A 16,042-nucleotide genomic window follows, 5' to 3' on the forward strand; every position below is an offset into this window, starting at 1 on the left:
CCATCGCCACGCCCCCGCGGCGCGGTGACGCAGCACGCCGGCCGGTTGCCGTGGTGACGCTGCGAGGCCTGGCGGGCCGGGGGGGGCGCGATGGCGGCGGCGGCGGCGCGGTCGGAGGGTCCCCCGCTGCCCGGCCCGCCCGGCGGCCGCCCGCGGCCCGTGTGCTCCCGGCCGTACTTCCTCGTCCTCATGGTGTTCGCTCACCTCTACGTCCTCAACGTGCTGGGGCTGCTGCTCTTCGTGCACCTCAGCGCCGGAGAGCCCGGCGGGCCGCCCTCCGCTCCCCCGCCGCCGCCGCCGCCGCCGCCCGCCCGCGCCCTCCCGCGCCTCGAGGGCATCAAGGCAAGGCCGCGCCTGGGGGGGTGATGCTGGGGCCGGGGCTGCGGCCGCCGCTCACCGCTGCTCTCCCCGCAGGTGGGCCACACGCAGCGGGTGGAGCTGGTGCCGGGCAGGGTCCACTCCGTGCGCACCCTCAGCCTCAAGCCGCTGCTCTTCGGTGAGTACCGGCCCCGCAGCGGCGGGCACCGGGCACGCCGGGAGCGGGCGGTTCGGCCCCTCTCCCCCTTCCCCTGCGGTGTCAGCGCGGCCGTCACCCGGTGTCGGGGCTGCGGGAGCGGTGCCCGCGGGTCCCGGCTGGCAGCGGCCGGCAGGGATGGGGGGTTCCTGTCTCACCCCCTCCCGCTGCCTTATACCCACCCGGGGGAAACGACTTCTCCGATATTCGCTTCTTCTCGGTGCTGCCTTATAACGGGTGTGATTCTGTTCAAGGCATTTTGTTACCGTATTGGCAGGGGTGACTTGTTCTGGGTGGCCCACTTAAAAGGATTTGGAAGATAAACCCTTCCAGGTTTTCCAGATTCCCTTTAAAATTCCATGAACAGGCAGCAGATCGCTGAAGAGGACCTCGAAGAAGCTGCTCAGTATTAGGAAGGGACAAGACATGCCCAAAGTTTTGGTAATAAATGGTGATAAAGCAATTTAGTGTTGGTGCTTCAGTGCTAAGCAAATGACTGACAGGGGAATTGACAGATTTAATGTCTGCCACCATTTTGCATCCTGTTCCAGTTTTACCTTTATTTCTGGCTGCTCTGATAAGCAGCCATACAACATCCGTCTTCCAGATGTTTTAAAACCTTCTTTACTTTTCTGTGATGACTGGTCAAGTCTCATTAATTGAACTCTTGTGTTCTGCAAATCCACTGAGAATATACAAATTGATTTTTTGGGGGACAGATGATTACAAAATTCCTACTACTGCAACATCAGAGAAAACCTGTTGTCTGAAAGACAGCAACGAGGGTCTTTTGGATGTTTTCTCAATAATATATAAAGAGGAGGGGTTCCAATTGCAAATGGATTATAGACACTGAAAGCCTGGCCATAAAGCAGATAGATTTCTTATTAAACTCCTTTAATGCAATAAGTATCTGGAAGAAATATACAGAGTTCTTTTGTCATCTCAACATATGTGGTACTTGTGGTTAGCAAATTTCGGAGTGGATTTCTGTCTGACCCTCAGAAAAGAGCCACACCAGCCTGGAGCTGACACCCCACAGCGATCACAAACCCAGTGCCATCGTCAGACCCACAGTCTGGGGCAATCGCTCTGGTTTTCACTTGGGAAAACTCTTGTTTCCACCTTCTCTGCCCTACTGGGACCAGTTAAGTAAAAGAGTTGAGCCTGGCCTGTGAGGATGCTGCTGAAGCTGATCAAACGCAGGTTGGTCGTGGCAGCAGTAATCCCACAACTTTTAACTTGTCACTCCGGCACCTCCGTGGGTTCCAAGGGAAGCTTTGCTCCCTGAGGATGTTGTCTGACAGACACTGACCCACGGAGTTTGTTCTCCTTTGTCCTCTGATAAGGAGGCCCCTATTTAGAAACTTGGAAGCTGCAAGACAGCTCTTATCTCCCAGATGAACCTACCAGGAGCCAGCTCTGGCTTAAAAAGACTTCCAGAGGCTTTTCTATCTATGCAAACAGAACCAATCTAAATCATCTGGCTTAAAAACACCCCTGATTTATTATATCTCTGTTGTTTAAATTAGTGGAAGTGTGTATTTAACTCAGTTGTGTTAAACCCAGAAGTCACTAGCAAACAAGGACTCTTGCATTTTTGGGGATTTTACTTAACACAAAGTGGTGTGGTATGTGAAAGCCTATTTAAGGAAGTAAGTGGCTGGTCTGTGATCTTTGCTTTGGGCTGTAGTGGGACTAAAGCAATGGACGGCTCATTAAGGACTTAATGTGAGCTCTGTGCTTTGGAGTATGGCACTGGCACCATGGGGGAACTTGTGGTTTCTCTTTTAAATGTAAGTCATCTGCATTGAACCCAAGTGTATTTCATGGAGCTATGAAAAAGTCCCTGCCCTATTTTTCCCCCTGCCTCTGGCTACGAGACATCGTTTCTAAAGCTTGTAAGTCAGACCATCTGTGCGCTTTTTAGTTAGGAAACATTAGTGATCAAATAATCCTATTAATGGAAAACAAATATCAGACAAAGCCTTTTCAACCTTCAGAGCTTTTATGTGTTCTGGTGTGTTTTCCAAACGTAGTTCAGAAGATGCTGCCATTGCCAGGACCACCTGACAGTGGGTTCTGTGGATTGGGTGGCAGTTTGCGAGACAAGGCAGCGGGGAGGAATGAAACCTAGGAAATCTGGCTGTGTTTTTCTTCAGATCCTCAGGGAATAGAAGTAATTGCTGCACAAATGTCAGGGCGCAGCTGAATTTCACTGTGAGTGTTTGAGGGCTCATCTCAGCCCACACTGAAGCTGAAGAGATCACATCACGGGTTGTCAGTGTGCTTTACGAGCACAGGGAGGCAATGTGTCTCCATCAAACCGGGTGGCTGCCCACAACCGAGACTGCAGGCGACGTGAACCACACAGAAAAGCTGGTTTTCCCTTTATTTCAGTCCCAAGTTTAATCCAGTGTAGAAAACTTCCCACTTTATTTTTGTTAGGCAGTAGAAATCCGACTTCTTTTCTTGTTTGGGGATTTGCTGTTTTCTGCTCTGTGGTTTGGAGTGCAGGGAATTACAGTCCCTTCTTGCCTGGGTGAGAGTGAGCTGCAGAGAACTTGGTGAAACTGAGTTTTTCCGCCTTTTCTGTCTTCTTTGCATGCAGGAGGAAGGCCAGACAGCTGTGTAATGTTTCTCCCCCCTTCCCTTATCACAACTGCAAGTAGCTGCTGTCGTGCTGGGGTTGGGGCTCCAGTTCCCAAGCAAAGCTGCTGTTGCCCACGAAAGCAGAGGTTTCAATGGCTGACGTCTCACTCCCGCTCTGCTCTTTCTCGAGGCTCTTGTGAGATCTCGATATCCACAGTTACTGAATTTCTGATGTTAAAAAGTGGTTTTCCGTGTTATGCAGAAGCTCTCAGCTATCTTTGCTCTCTGCCTTTCCTGCTTGAGAATGGCTCTTTCTTTTACCTGTGAGGATGCTCATCAACTCTCAGCACAGCAAGCTGAAGAGACAGCCTGAGTTTAGTATTAATTCTCTAAGGGACAGGCATTGCAGGGGTGGGTTCCTCTCCCCCTTCATTTATCCCGGTCTGTTCAAGAGTAAAGTATTTTTTCCATTACACAAACAGCATCGCTTAGCAGTCAGGAGGACTTTCGTGTAATCTCTCTGGACAGAAAGCAAGCAGGCACTTGGACAGCATCAGTGGCTCAGGTTCAAATAATGAAGCTGAAATGGCTATCGACTTTGATGACAAGTACTAGGGGGAACTGGCACCAGAGGTCTCTCCCCTGCAGAGTTCAGTTTGGTTTTGTTGTGACCTTGGATCCTACACAAAGCCATTCACTGCAGGTCCTGGATCTGCAGAGCCTTGTGTGAGGAGCGTGTTAAACCTGCACCCTCAAGTTCTGTCTCAGTAAAACAGGGATCTGTACACGTGTAGTGAGGCCCTATCTGTGGACTATGACTGCTTTGAATCACCTAAAAATATTGACTGTACATCTCCAAAACACCAGCTTCCAGGGAAAGGAGTTTTCTAGCCGTAGGGAAGGGAGCAGTTTCTTATTGTTGGAATTGAGACCTTTCAGACCTTGCGGCCAGCCTGGTCAGGGCAGCGGTGATGTTTCCACCTCCGCACCGCCTGGTGCAGGTTCCTGTTCTTCTTCTGCCAGGCGTAGGCCTTGTTCACCACCACCTTGTCACTCTGTACTTCACCACTTACAACGAAGACCCCTGTGTGTGTGCCTCTCATGATGTTGTGGACGCAGGTCGCATCTATGTCCAGCCACTGCTGGAGCCTGCCGGGGACTTCGGTTCTGAGGAGGGGGCCGTGCTTCAGGACCTCCACTCTGGAGGGGTCCAGGTCGAAGTCTGAGATGGTGGTGGTGACGTTCTTCCTCAGGATTCGGATTTTCACTGCTACATGGGTTGGAAAAAGAGCTGTTAGTTCTATTTACTTTCTTATAGCTCGTAACTACTTAATCACACAGCAGCACGAGACTTTCTTGCTGTTCCTGTAATGTGGTGGTGACACATCCATCCCTTGTAATTGCAGTGAGCTTATAAAAGCTCTCATTTGAGGTTAGTTTCCATTACTGAACACCATTTTTAGAATCACAGAATCATTTAGGTTGGAAAAGACCTTTAAGATCGTCGAGTCAAACTGTTAACTCGGCACTGCCAAGTCCACCACTAAACCATGTTCCTCAGTGCCAAATCTACGCATCTTTTAATACTTGCAGGATTGGTGATTCCACCATTTCCCCGGGGAATGCTCAATACCTAAAATCCCTGCAGCCTGCTGTAAAAGCTGCAGCTGTTTTCTATCCATGCCACTACCTGGCAGCAACCAAAAGGAAAGTGTGGGGGTACTCACCAAAATCATTGGCACAGAGGTTTTCTAGGATCTCCCTGGCAGTGCTGGCTTCCTCAAGCTCACAGTCCTTGCAGCTGGCTCGGGGTACTGCTGCAACAGGAATCTGGTTAGAACACCCTTGTCAAGCATCGTTGGAAAAGGCATAATGATGTTTTGAGATCTGCAAGCAGTGGCTTGCTGTTCCTGAGTGGTGCTTCCTCCTGAGCTACCCACTCCCTGCAGGGACATCTCAGATTGCCAGGGTGGGAAATGTCAAGTTCTCCTTTCTGTGGCTGGGGCAGATGCTGTTTGTCGTGCTTTGTTTAGGCCTGTGTGTGTTGCTGCACGTTAAAGCAGCAGTGAAAATGCTTGGTGAAGATCTCCTAGTGTGGGTGGAACAGTAAAACCACTGGTATGGCCTCACTCCATCCAGTGATGCTGAAATGAGGTGTCTGTCCTCCCTTAACTGCTCTTGGATCTCCCCCAGTATTCACCAGTATGTGGGTGTTTAATTCAGTCTTTCAGTCTTAAAGATTCCTTTTTCTGGTGTAACTCATGTCTGCAGAGGCTCATGCCCCTTAGTGGTGTTTCCTAATGTTTAAAGACAAGGCTTGCAAAACATTTCTCCTTTTTTGCATGTTTTTAAACCCTGGACGCACTGAAAGATGAGGACTGCAGCTCCGGAGCTCTGCTGGAAGCACATCTCACCGCCTGGAGCCTGCATGCCATGAGCTCTCACGCTGTGCCTGGGCGTTAGGCTTTTGACAGCAATTCCTTCCCCTTGCCCCAAACCCTGCGTGGTCTGATGGCACCCAGGGAGCTAATGAATACAGCAGAGAGGGGAACAAGCTGCAGTCAATGTTACACTAATTTTCTAGACACAGTGGCGCTCCCACAGAGAACAAAACTGGAATTTATAACGTCTTTAAACACAGCTTAAACCCAGAAATACTGAGAATAGAAACAAGGCACAGGCTGATCCGCTGAGCTTTCAGTTTTGCCTATGGGAAAACACAGGAGAAAAGAACCAAACTTACTTCTCCTACTGGAGGAGTTTTCATCCGTGGACACTGCTGCGATGCACAGCTCGTGATCAGCAGGGAACTTGTTGCAGTTGAGGATTTCGGGCCAGGGATACCCATAACAAGCCATGACGGGAGCGCAGCTTCTCTTGACGGCTTCGCACAGGCTGCGGCAGGGGTAGATGAGCCTGGGGAGGGGATGGGGATTGCAGCACCTCTGGGCTCCTCCTGGCAGCAGGCTGAGGGGTTTGCTGCTGCCCAGGGCTGCGCTGGTGGGTACCAGCAGCTACTGCGGTGTGTGAGAGAGGTGGCTGGGAGAGATGGCTGCAGTGCCTGGATGGGAGAGCAGGAAAACCCACAGCAGGGAACATAATATTCCTGCTCCTGAGAGATGGAATGTTCATGTTTCACTTTCAGAGGGATGCTCTGTGCTAGGAAATCCATTGCCTTTTGCTAAGAGGGACAGCATGGCTTCTTGGGGACAGCACTGGTCACACTGTACAGTTGTGCTCTTGGGGATTGTTACTCACTACAGCAGAAATAACTTGTAAAATCATCTTACCTGTCCAAGCAGATTGGTGCAAAGAGGGAGCAGAGGAAGATCCTAGCATCTGGGTGGCACTCCCTGGCCAGCAAGGGCAGCCAGCTGGAGGACTGCTGGATCACTTCTGGCATGGTCTCGTGCTCCAGCAGGTTGGGAATCCTCATCTCGGAGTAGCCGATGTCGTAGCACAAGGCCATGCGGGGCGGGATGGGCATGCAGCTGGAGGATCTCCTCAGGTAGCTCGCCCAGGCCCCTGGAGAGCCCCAGAGCAGCAGGTACACCAGGACACCCAGCAGCCATGGGCCACTCAACCTCGAGGGGTGCCTGTGGTGGGCTGTGACCATGCTTGGAGTTGGAGGACAGGCAGCACACCCCGGACTGAGCTGCCTCCGACTGTGGGATGCCTTTTATAGCCTAGGAGCCACCTCTCCGTCAGTCTATCCTCATTAAGTGCGGCCCTTTCAGAGCCCTCATGGGGAAGACAATGCTCCAGTTTTCATTTGCCAGCGGCCCTGATTGTTTGGATTTTAGCAGGGGTTTGGCTTAGATCAGCAGGTGTGGAAATGAGGGCAGTCGGGGAGGGATGAATGATTTGGCCCATGTGTCTTGAGGCTCTTTCCGCCAAGATTGAATCTCTGTTTGACACCAGTGCTCCAGCCCTTCCCCTTTCTCTAGCTCCAGGATTAGTCATTATTTCATAAAGCCCAATGTTTTCCTCTCTTTTGTTTTTTGTAAAAGCTCAAAGTCAATTAGGAGGCATTTGTTTAGCTGGATCTATTGTTGAGCGGGCAGGGAGATAGGATGGTCTCACAGCCAGAAGTTAACTGTTTGGGAGAGCTGAGGGTAGAGAGGAACTAATTTGCAGCTCTGGAGCCAGGTTGTTTGCAGATGGGATTGGCAGCACCTACCTGGACCCCCCTCACCCCACAGCCTGCGTGACAGAGCGCGCTTTCCGCTTAACAGAGTTGTTCCTTCATTCAGAAATCCCGTTGGAGAGCAGGATTGTCCTTCCTCCAGCACGTAATTAAGATTCCAGAAGCTGTCATTATTATAGCCCAGTCTGGGGAACTGGAAATACTGGGAGCATCGCTTGCCAGCACAGTTCATTCTGGACCTGGTGCCGTGCCATGAGGTTCAAAGCGGTCAGTGGAAGCTCTGGCTCTGAAGCATCCTCTGGGATGCGCTGCCAGTGGCGGAAATTGTTTCCTCAGAGAGTGTCACGGATACAGGCGGCTGCATTGTGTTGCTGGGGCTTCCCAGGAACAGCTCCTTTTCCACAGGGCTAGTTCTGGTCTGTACTTAGCAAGAAGCCAACTGCTCATTGACAGTTTGAGCTGATAGGGTTGATTTCAGGTCATGGACGTAACTATTGTTTTCTACCCTTTGAGGGTTGCTGCAGTTGAGATGTAACGTGTCCATAGCATGTACCTGCAGGAGCTCTAGGGAGCTGCAGTTTGGAGAGCAGGACCTTGGGCTTAAGATCACTTAAACCTGCCCTGTTTTGGTGTTTTTTCTTTCCCTCTTCAAAACACAACTGACATAGCACTGACAGACATCAACCGGAGGGATCTTCTCAACCTGCTGGACCACAGTGTAACTGTGCTGTGGAACAGGACCTCACCAGCACTTTGCAAGTGCTCTGTGCACCATGCAGTGAGAAATCTCTTTGCCTCATAGTTGTTTGTGTATCTGCATGTAAATCTGCCTGGGATCCTGCTATTGCCTGATTGCTGCTGGTGTCGTGCTGCAAAGAAAAGCCGATGACACCCCGGTAGCATCTCAGTATGGAATGTGGCATCCACCATGTGCAGCGTCTTCTCCTTTAATAGTGCATTTAAAGACCCTTTTTAGTGGGGGAGCAAGGGAATGAGTAGGAGTAAGTTTGGAAGTTTTCTCCATGCTGTTTGGGTTTCATTGTGCCAGGTTCACAGCGCTGTCCTCCCCAAGTGAAACGAGGGAAGCCTGAAACCCTGCAGTCACCACTGCCCACCACAAAGCTTTTCTCGCGTCCCTTCCTGCAGAGCAGCAGTTCCCAGACTGTGATCCACATGTCACCTTTGAAGTGATAATAGGTGGTGATACGCAGGTGTTTGTTCACTCCTTTGTCCAGTGTGGTTTAAGGGCTTGACCTCTGCATCCAAACATTTAGGAACTGCTGCTGTAAAAATACCCACCCCCAGCAGCTCAGGTGTGTGGTGTGTGCTCGGGTGTGTTTGAATATCCCAAACTTAGGCAGTTCCTAAATTCCGCCCCCCCCTTTTTTTCCCCTTCTTCTGAGTGCCCTGCCATTGGTTTGGGGTCCCACTATAACAGTTGCTCAGTCTCTGTTGCTGCTCACACTTCTGCTGCAGAAATCCCTGACTTCCTGACAGAGGAGGAGTGCAAGCTCATCGTCCATCTGGCCCAGCTGAAGGGGCTGCAGAAGAGCCAGATCCTACCGACGGATGACTATGAGGAAGCCATGGAAATGATAGAAATCAGCCAGATGGACATTTTCAATCTGCTGGACCACAACCAGGATGGGCAGCTGCAGCTCAAAGAGGTAAAGTGTGGGACAGACCTGGGGAGGTTTGCTGGGGCACCTTCTCAGAGAGGTCTCTTCATTACTCATGTGCTTGGGTAGGGCCAGACCCCAGTATATTCCAGTCAGTACTTGCTTAATTCTGTGTCTCAAGACTTGTGCTGGCCTTCAGCATGGAAGTTTCTAGGGAGGCATACAGCAGTTGTGCTGCTATTGAGAGGCAGAGGTGGTCTTTGGCAGGAGATGTGTGTTTTTAATACGCTGGGTAAAGCGTTCCTGGTGCTGTGGGTTTTACTTTCCCTTCCAGAGGAAGAGCTGTGCCCCCTCCACTTCAGGACTGGTTAACCAAGTCCCAGCAGTCGTTTGCCATGACCTAAACTGGAACTAACAGCACTCATCAGCCACATGCTGTGTGTGGCTGCCAGATGGTTCTCACTGCAGTCTTCTGTCTGCAGAGACGTGCTGACGCCTGGCTGCAGAGCAGAGCCCGCCAGGCCTCAAGCAGGGCAGCCGTAGGGTTTGGTAGTACAAGAAACCAGTTCCTGCTGTTGATCCGTTTCTGAATTTCAGGTGTTGACCCACACCCGGCTTGGGAACGGCAGATGGATGACCCCCGAAAACATCCGGGAGATGTACACTGCGGTCAAGGCTGATCCTGATGGGAATGGTAAGAGTAGCTCCATGGGAATCCCTTCACCCTCAGCACGGTGGACACCTCGCACGGCCATATGGGGCAGAGCAAGAGCCATGTCCCTGCCCAGGCCTGTTTCTCTACCTATGTTCTTCCAAGGAAAATAACGCTGCTTTAGAGACCTTGGCAGAAAAGTAAAATCAGTGTAAACCTCTTCATCACCAGTCTAACAGCAGCCTAGTTCTACCTCCTGGGCTTGGATCTTGCAGAAGCAGGACCAGAACACAGCTCTGTGCCCCCTCTCACCTCTCAGACCTGCCTTGGTTCATGCCCTGTTATAACAAGACCTTCAGAGTGTGCTTCTGCTCCTGTGGTCTGAGACACCACTTTGGCTCTATGTAGCTCTTGTTACCTGGGCTGAGGTGTTAAGGTGCCACCTTCCACTTCCACCCTGTTTTCATGGAGACTTCTGCAGCAGGCTGGGAATCCTGCATCATGGACAGGGTAGGGTGGAATAAGTGGAGGTGGTCTTGTTGGTCAGCCTTTGGTGCTGACCCCCTTCCCTGCCACTGCAAACTCTTGTATTCCATGAGGCCACTTCTCCTTCTGCCCCTGGTCTCCCGGGGCTCCTGCTGGTCCGGACGAGCATTCTAACCTCTGCTGCTCTAATTAGAGCGGCCTCAATTAAGCAACTCTCCATTTCCTAATCAAATTAAGTGAACACACAGGCTCTGCACGCTGTCTTCCAGTGACCTGGCATTGAGAGCTGCCCAGGAGGAGCTGCTTTGGAGTTGAAGCAGTACCCATGTGAATGCCTAAATATCCGGAGGGCACCAGTGGCATTCTTGGCAGGGGTAGGAGCGTATGGCTGAGTCCTCGGTGGCTTTTCCACCATTCCGGACGTTAACAAATGAAAGGTCCTGTTAAAGTGCTCTTGGCAGGACCTCACTTCCAGAGTGCCGCTTCCCTCTGTTGTTAGATTGGTACGTGACACCAAGAGACCAGGTCACAACCTGGATGTGGCACTGCGTCATCAGACAGCATGGAGTAAGGGAGAGTGGGGACAGGGAGACACTAGAACTAATAACAGGGAATAATGTGGTCATGACCGCTGGCACCCAAGGACCTGTCCCAGGCTGACCCTGGTGGCTGGGTGCTGTGTCCAAGGGAGCAGAGCTGGTGCTACAGCAGCACTGGGTTTGCTGCCTGGGCGAGCTCTGCTTGCAGCCCATGAAGTGTGCTGGCTGCTGGGCAGCCCAGTGCAGCGTGCTGGATGCTGTGGTCTCTGGGACCTGGTCCCCAGTGTGAATGGGGTTGGTTTGAGGAAGGCAATTTCTGCAGTGCCCTCAGCTGGTGGCTTCTCTGAGTACAGGACACCAGGAACTGTTACCTGCAGGAGAGTCACCGGCTTTTCCTCTCTTCCCGTAGGTGTGCTGAGTTTGGAGGAGTTCAAACAATTGAATATCCGTGATTTCCACAAGTACATGGGAAGCCAGAAAGTGAAGATGAGTGACTTGGTGCGCAACAGCCAGCACACGTGGCTGTACCAGGGTGAGGGGGCTCACCAGGTGATGAGATCCATACGGCAAAGGTAAGGACCAGGCAGCCGAGGCGTGGTTGGGTTTGTGTAGGCACAAGGACCACATGTGCTGGGAAAGGCAGCAGCAGACTTGCTAATATTCACACTTTCTAATTGTGTGAAAAGTCTTTGGAGTATAAAGAGCAATGAACACAGCCCCAAAATGGGGAGAGTAGGTTTTCATTAGAACAAGGTTTTGTACTGTCCCATGGAAAAGGAGAAAGATAAATCAACCCTTCCAACATCTCCATTCACTTTTGGGAACAGCCCTATGAAACCAGGAAGACTTGGCATTATATGAAGTAATTCATTCTAATTAATAAATGAGCTTACTGGGAGAAACTGCCCGTTTCCAATGCTGTCTGGGTGCCAGTAGTTGCTGTCATTTGCTTTAGTTACTCATGCATTTCACTGAAATCTGGCTTAGCTGTTTCAGAGCTGACCTTTTAAAGAGCGCAGCTTCACCTCAAGGAAGCCAAGTTAGTTTAATCCTCTGAGCACGCATATCACAGGGCAGCTCACATCAGAGAGGAGAACCTCTTACCCTTCCCTTCATCTCAGATTTGGTAGTGGGAAGCGTTGAAACCCAGCACACAGGCCAAGCATTTAGCTGTGGTGAGTTACAGATAATTGGCTGGAGACTCTCTCGTTCTTGTGGTGCTGGTCCTCACCCAGAACATGGGTGGGTAAAATCTGTCCCGAGGCTTGAAAACAGCTGTTGGCCACTCCTTTTCTTCAGCACATTCCAGCAGGAGAATGGGGTCACATATTGCCTTGATTAGAGCAGACTGTGGCTGCCACCTTCTCCGTGCCAGCTAGCCAGCGCACACAGGCATCAGCACACTGCCTTTATGCTCTTCAGTTGGCTGCTGTTACATGAGGATGTGAAGACACAGCACTGAAAGAGGCTGTTAGTCCTCCCTCGGGACCGTGCGGTGCTCACAGGGGCTTTGCCATCCTGCCTGGGTGCCACATTCCCTTTGCACCTGCCCTGAGGGCTTCACCGGTCCAGATTCTCAGAGCTCTGAGTGTTCTTTGGCAGGTCTCGAGACGTACCTGCTTGCCTTGGGGATGATCTCAGATGTAGCAGCGGAAAAATCCCAGAGCAGCAGGGCTCCAGTCTCCTTGGTCACTTCCAGTGCCCCTCTGCCCTGGGAGGGAGGCTGCTGAAAAGGCAACAGGGAAAGGTGAGTTAGGTGACAAGAATATTCCTAGAGCTAGTCTCTCCTTCACTCTCAGCAGGGGCCCTGTGCTTTGCTAACTGTCCCCAAGGTCTGTAGGTGGTGAGCAGGAGTCCAGAGAAGTGATGAGATGGCACATGAAGGCTCCAGGGACACACACACAAGGGATCTTGCTGGGCAAGCAAAGTCTTCCTGAGAGCTGTCCTGCTGGAGATGCACCCTTCGGTTTTGTTTGGTTTTGAAGTAACCTTGATGATGACTTGCTGAGCTGATGCTGCTGGTCCAACAGATCTCTAAAGACCTAGTTTGCCTCTTGGCGTGCTTGCTGCAGCCCATCCGTCTCTCCGGTCTGTTGGGAAGGGGGTTCTCTTTCTCTAGCTTCATTTCCTGCTTGGGAGTAGTGGCTGAGCAGGGTGTTGGTGCTTTCCCCTCACCTGCTCTGCTCTCCTCCTCCCCAGGGTAATGCGCCTGACTCGCTTGCCCCCCGAGATCGTGGAGCACAGCGAGCCCCTCCAGGTTGTGCGCTACGACCAAGGAGGGCACTACCATGCCCACATGGACAGTGGCCCTGTCTTCCCCGAGACTGCCTGCAGCCACACGAAGCTGGTCGCCAACGAAAGCGCTCCCTTTGAGACCTCGTGCCGGTAAGGTCTGCCTTGGAACCATCTGGAATGTGCTAGAGGAGAGGAGGGGAGAGATGTTTGGCCTTACCTCATGTAGGAGTCAGTGCTCGGGGGGTGGGCTCATAAACCAGCTCTGGAGATCACTGGTGTGAAGGGGTTTAAAGGGGTTGGTGGGCAAATCCTGTGGGTCCACATGAGGAGGGCAGAGGGGTTCTGCAGAGCTGCTGGGCCATCCCCATCACAGACCAGAAACACACCCCCACTGCTGCGGGTGGGGATTTTCTTTGTTGTCCTTGTCTTGTTCTTGGAGAAAAGCTGATGATGCAAATCATCAAAGCAGAGAGCTGGCCAGGCTGAGAGCTGGGCTGGGTCAGCCTGGAGAAGGCTCCACGGAGGCCTTAGAGCAGCTCCACTGCCTAAAGGGGCTACAGGAAACCTGGAGAGGGGCTTTGGACAAGGGCCTGTAGGGACAGGACAAGGGGAATGGCTTTAACCTGCCAGAGGAGAGATTGAGATGAGCTCTGAGGCAGAAGCTCTTCCCTGTGAGGGTGCTGAGGCGCTGGCACAGGGTGCCCAGAGAAGCTGTGGCTGCCCCATCCCTGGCAGTGTTCAAGGCCAGGTTGGACACAGGGGCTTGGAGCAACCTGCTCTAGTGGAAGGTGTCCCTGCCCGTGGCAGGGGGTTGGAACTGGATGAGCTTTAAGGTCCCTTCCAACCCAAACCAGTCTGAGGTTCTAAGAAATCCCATATCTCATGATGTCTTGGAGGAACCACTGTGTGTACAGTGGAGGGGCAAGGTATGGACAGCCCCTGTGCATCGCCTCCTGTTCCAGTTGTGTCCCCTGATAGCCACTGTGTCCTGCAGGTATGTGACAGTGCTGTTCTACCTGAACAACGTGACTGGGGGAGGTGAAACAGTCTTTCCTATAGCTGACAACAGGACGTATGAAGAGATGGTAAATGAATCTCACCTACACGTTACCCCTGGGGATTTTGAGACGCTCTTTGAGCGTCTTTACTTGCTATGGCTGCAGAAGGGGTCTGGTGTGTGGGGTTGGAACACGTTTAACCCTCATAGCTAGAGCATGGGGAAGCTGCACTTACCATCTTTTCCCTCTGAGGGGAGGAGGCACAGGGCTTTGACAGCCACAGCTCTCCTTGCTCGGAGGTGCAAGGGGTGGTCTGGTGGCCTTGCTGCCATCACACGGGTCCTGCTCGCTTCTGTCTGAGCAGGTTTCCTCAGACTAAGTCTTGGCAGGTATGTTGTGCTCCTGTCAGGCAATGCGTTAAACACTGGGCGGCTGCTCAGAAACAGGTTATGGACCTCCAGGGGCCTGAAACTGGCTGCTGCGGGTGGGTTGTGAAAGCCCTGAGCTGTCCCTGCGGGGCAGTCAGGCAGAGGGCAGGATGAGCACTGGCAGCCCCGTTTGCATCACCTTCTCTGTGGTTTCTTGCCAGTCTTTGATCCAGAACGACGTGGACCTGCGAGATACACGGAAAAACTGCGACAAGGGCAATTTGCGAGTGAAACCTCAGCAAGGCACTGCTGTCTTCTGGTACAACTACCTGTCAGACGGAGAAGGTATGGGCTGGTTTCAAGACTTGGCTCATGGGAGGGGTAGGACTGCAGGAGGTGATGGCCATCATCTTCTTGCAGTGGCTGGGAGCTCAGAAGGGAGCCAAAGGGTGGTAGCTGCCTGCTAGTGGGAACTATAGAGTCTACTTGTCACCAGCTGGGCAGGAGCTTCCTGACTCTGAAAGGCCTTTGTTTACAGGCAGCAGGTCAGTGGCTCCTGATGCCTTTGGGGGACAGGACTAGCTAGCAAACAAAGACCTTGGCTGCAGTAGCCATCGCCAGCTGCCTTCTGTCCCACTGTGTAAGCTCCAACTCCTGCTGGAACTTGGTCTGCAACTCAGAATGTTTCACTGATGTGGTGTTGCCCAGAGGGGAGGTACACAAAGGCACAGCCATCAGCTCCGCAGCACAGGGAGGCACGGTCTGCCCTGTGCAAGGCTCTGCTGTGCTTGGGGCCAGCTCCTGCTTTATAGCTCAGCTGCAGCCTGGTGATGTGTCCTCGGGGCTGTTTTTCTCCCAAAGCACAGTGTGGTTTTCCTTGACAGCCAGGCTGGGGGATTGACACGAACCTCCCAGGTTGCTGGAGAGTGACTCCAGAGAGTTTTTTTAGCAGATTTGGGACAGTGGTGGAAGGAGGTCCCCTCGGAGCAGCTCATGTTTCCATCTCTAGAAAATCCACAGAGGAGGTCACAAGACCACTGTTTGGGCTGCTGGATGATAACATCAAGACCATCTATCTCCTGCAAGAAGTGCCCTGTTGTGTTTTTACGAGCAAATTGTTCCGAAATGGAAGGCGGCTGCTGATGCAAGTCTGCTACAGAAAATAACATGGAGCCTCTGTAAAGAAAAGATCATTTAGAACTGCTGGAATGCAGTCTGTAATGTGGCCATGAGCCTGACTTCTACAGGCCTTCTGGCAGCAGCACCCGTCTCTTCTATGCCATTCCCTTTTGGAAAGAGTTGAGACAAACAGTGGCTGGGATGCAGAACGTGAGAGGCCCTTGTGCTGGGTGGAGACAAGACAGCAACGAGCATTTTGCACCTGGGGAGCCTGCCCTGGTGCACTCCTCGTAGGTGCTAGGGTGGGGTAGCACTAAGATGGAGGGGTGCCAGGAGGAGCCAGCTCCTGTAAGATACACCTGAGCCAAAATCCAAGCCAATGCCGTGGGTGGGAGAGCAGCACTCCTCACTCCCTCCTAACGTGGCTTTGCTCCACAGGCTGGGTAGGAGAGCTGGACGACTTCGCCCTGCACGGGGGCTGCCTGGTCACACAGGGCACCAAGTGGATTGCCAACAACTGGATCAACGTGGACCCCAACCGCCGGCGCCAGCTGCAGTTCCAGCAGGAGATGGAGAGATACGCGGGGGCTGGAGCCCCAGGAGCCCCGGGCGAGTGGACAGTGGATAAAGCGTACAGCGGGATGCACTTGGAGCTGTAGAGCTGGCGGGAAAAGGCGGCCGGGTGGCGCGCACGTGGCCTTTTCCCGCGCTGGGCCGGAGGGGGCGAGCCCGCGTGGCGCGCCAATAAAGCGTGAGAGACGGAGCGTCGCGTC

The 16,042-nt window shown here is 52.5% G+C and overlaps 1 protein-coding gene across 1 annotated transcript; it reads left to right on the top strand.

Annotated features, from left to right (window-relative positions):
- Window positions 1–58: 58 nt before the first annotated feature.
- On the top strand, window positions 59–16,033 carry P4HTM (prolyl 4-hydroxylase, transmembrane). The gene is made up of 9 exons (XM_030502413.2): window positions 59–342; window positions 415–496; window positions 8,730–8,920; window positions 9,470–9,566; window positions 10,959–11,121; window positions 12,749–12,934; window positions 13,779–13,869; window positions 14,372–14,495; window positions 15,708–16,033. The coding sequence occupies exons 1-9, from the start codon at window positions 91–93 to the stop codon at window positions 15,926–15,928; spliced, it is 1,407 nt and encodes a 468-aa protein (XP_030358273.1). The 5' UTR covers window positions 59–90; the 3' UTR covers window positions 15,929–16,033.
- Window positions 16,034–16,042: the final 9 nt, after the last annotated feature.

The sequence above is a fragment of the Strigops habroptila genome, chromosome 11, assembly GCF_004027225.2.
Source record: "Strigops habroptila isolate Jane chromosome 11, bStrHab1.2.pri, whole genome shotgun sequence".
Classification (NCBI taxonomy): Eukaryota; Metazoa; Chordata; class Aves; order Psittaciformes; family Psittacidae; genus Strigops; species Strigops habroptila.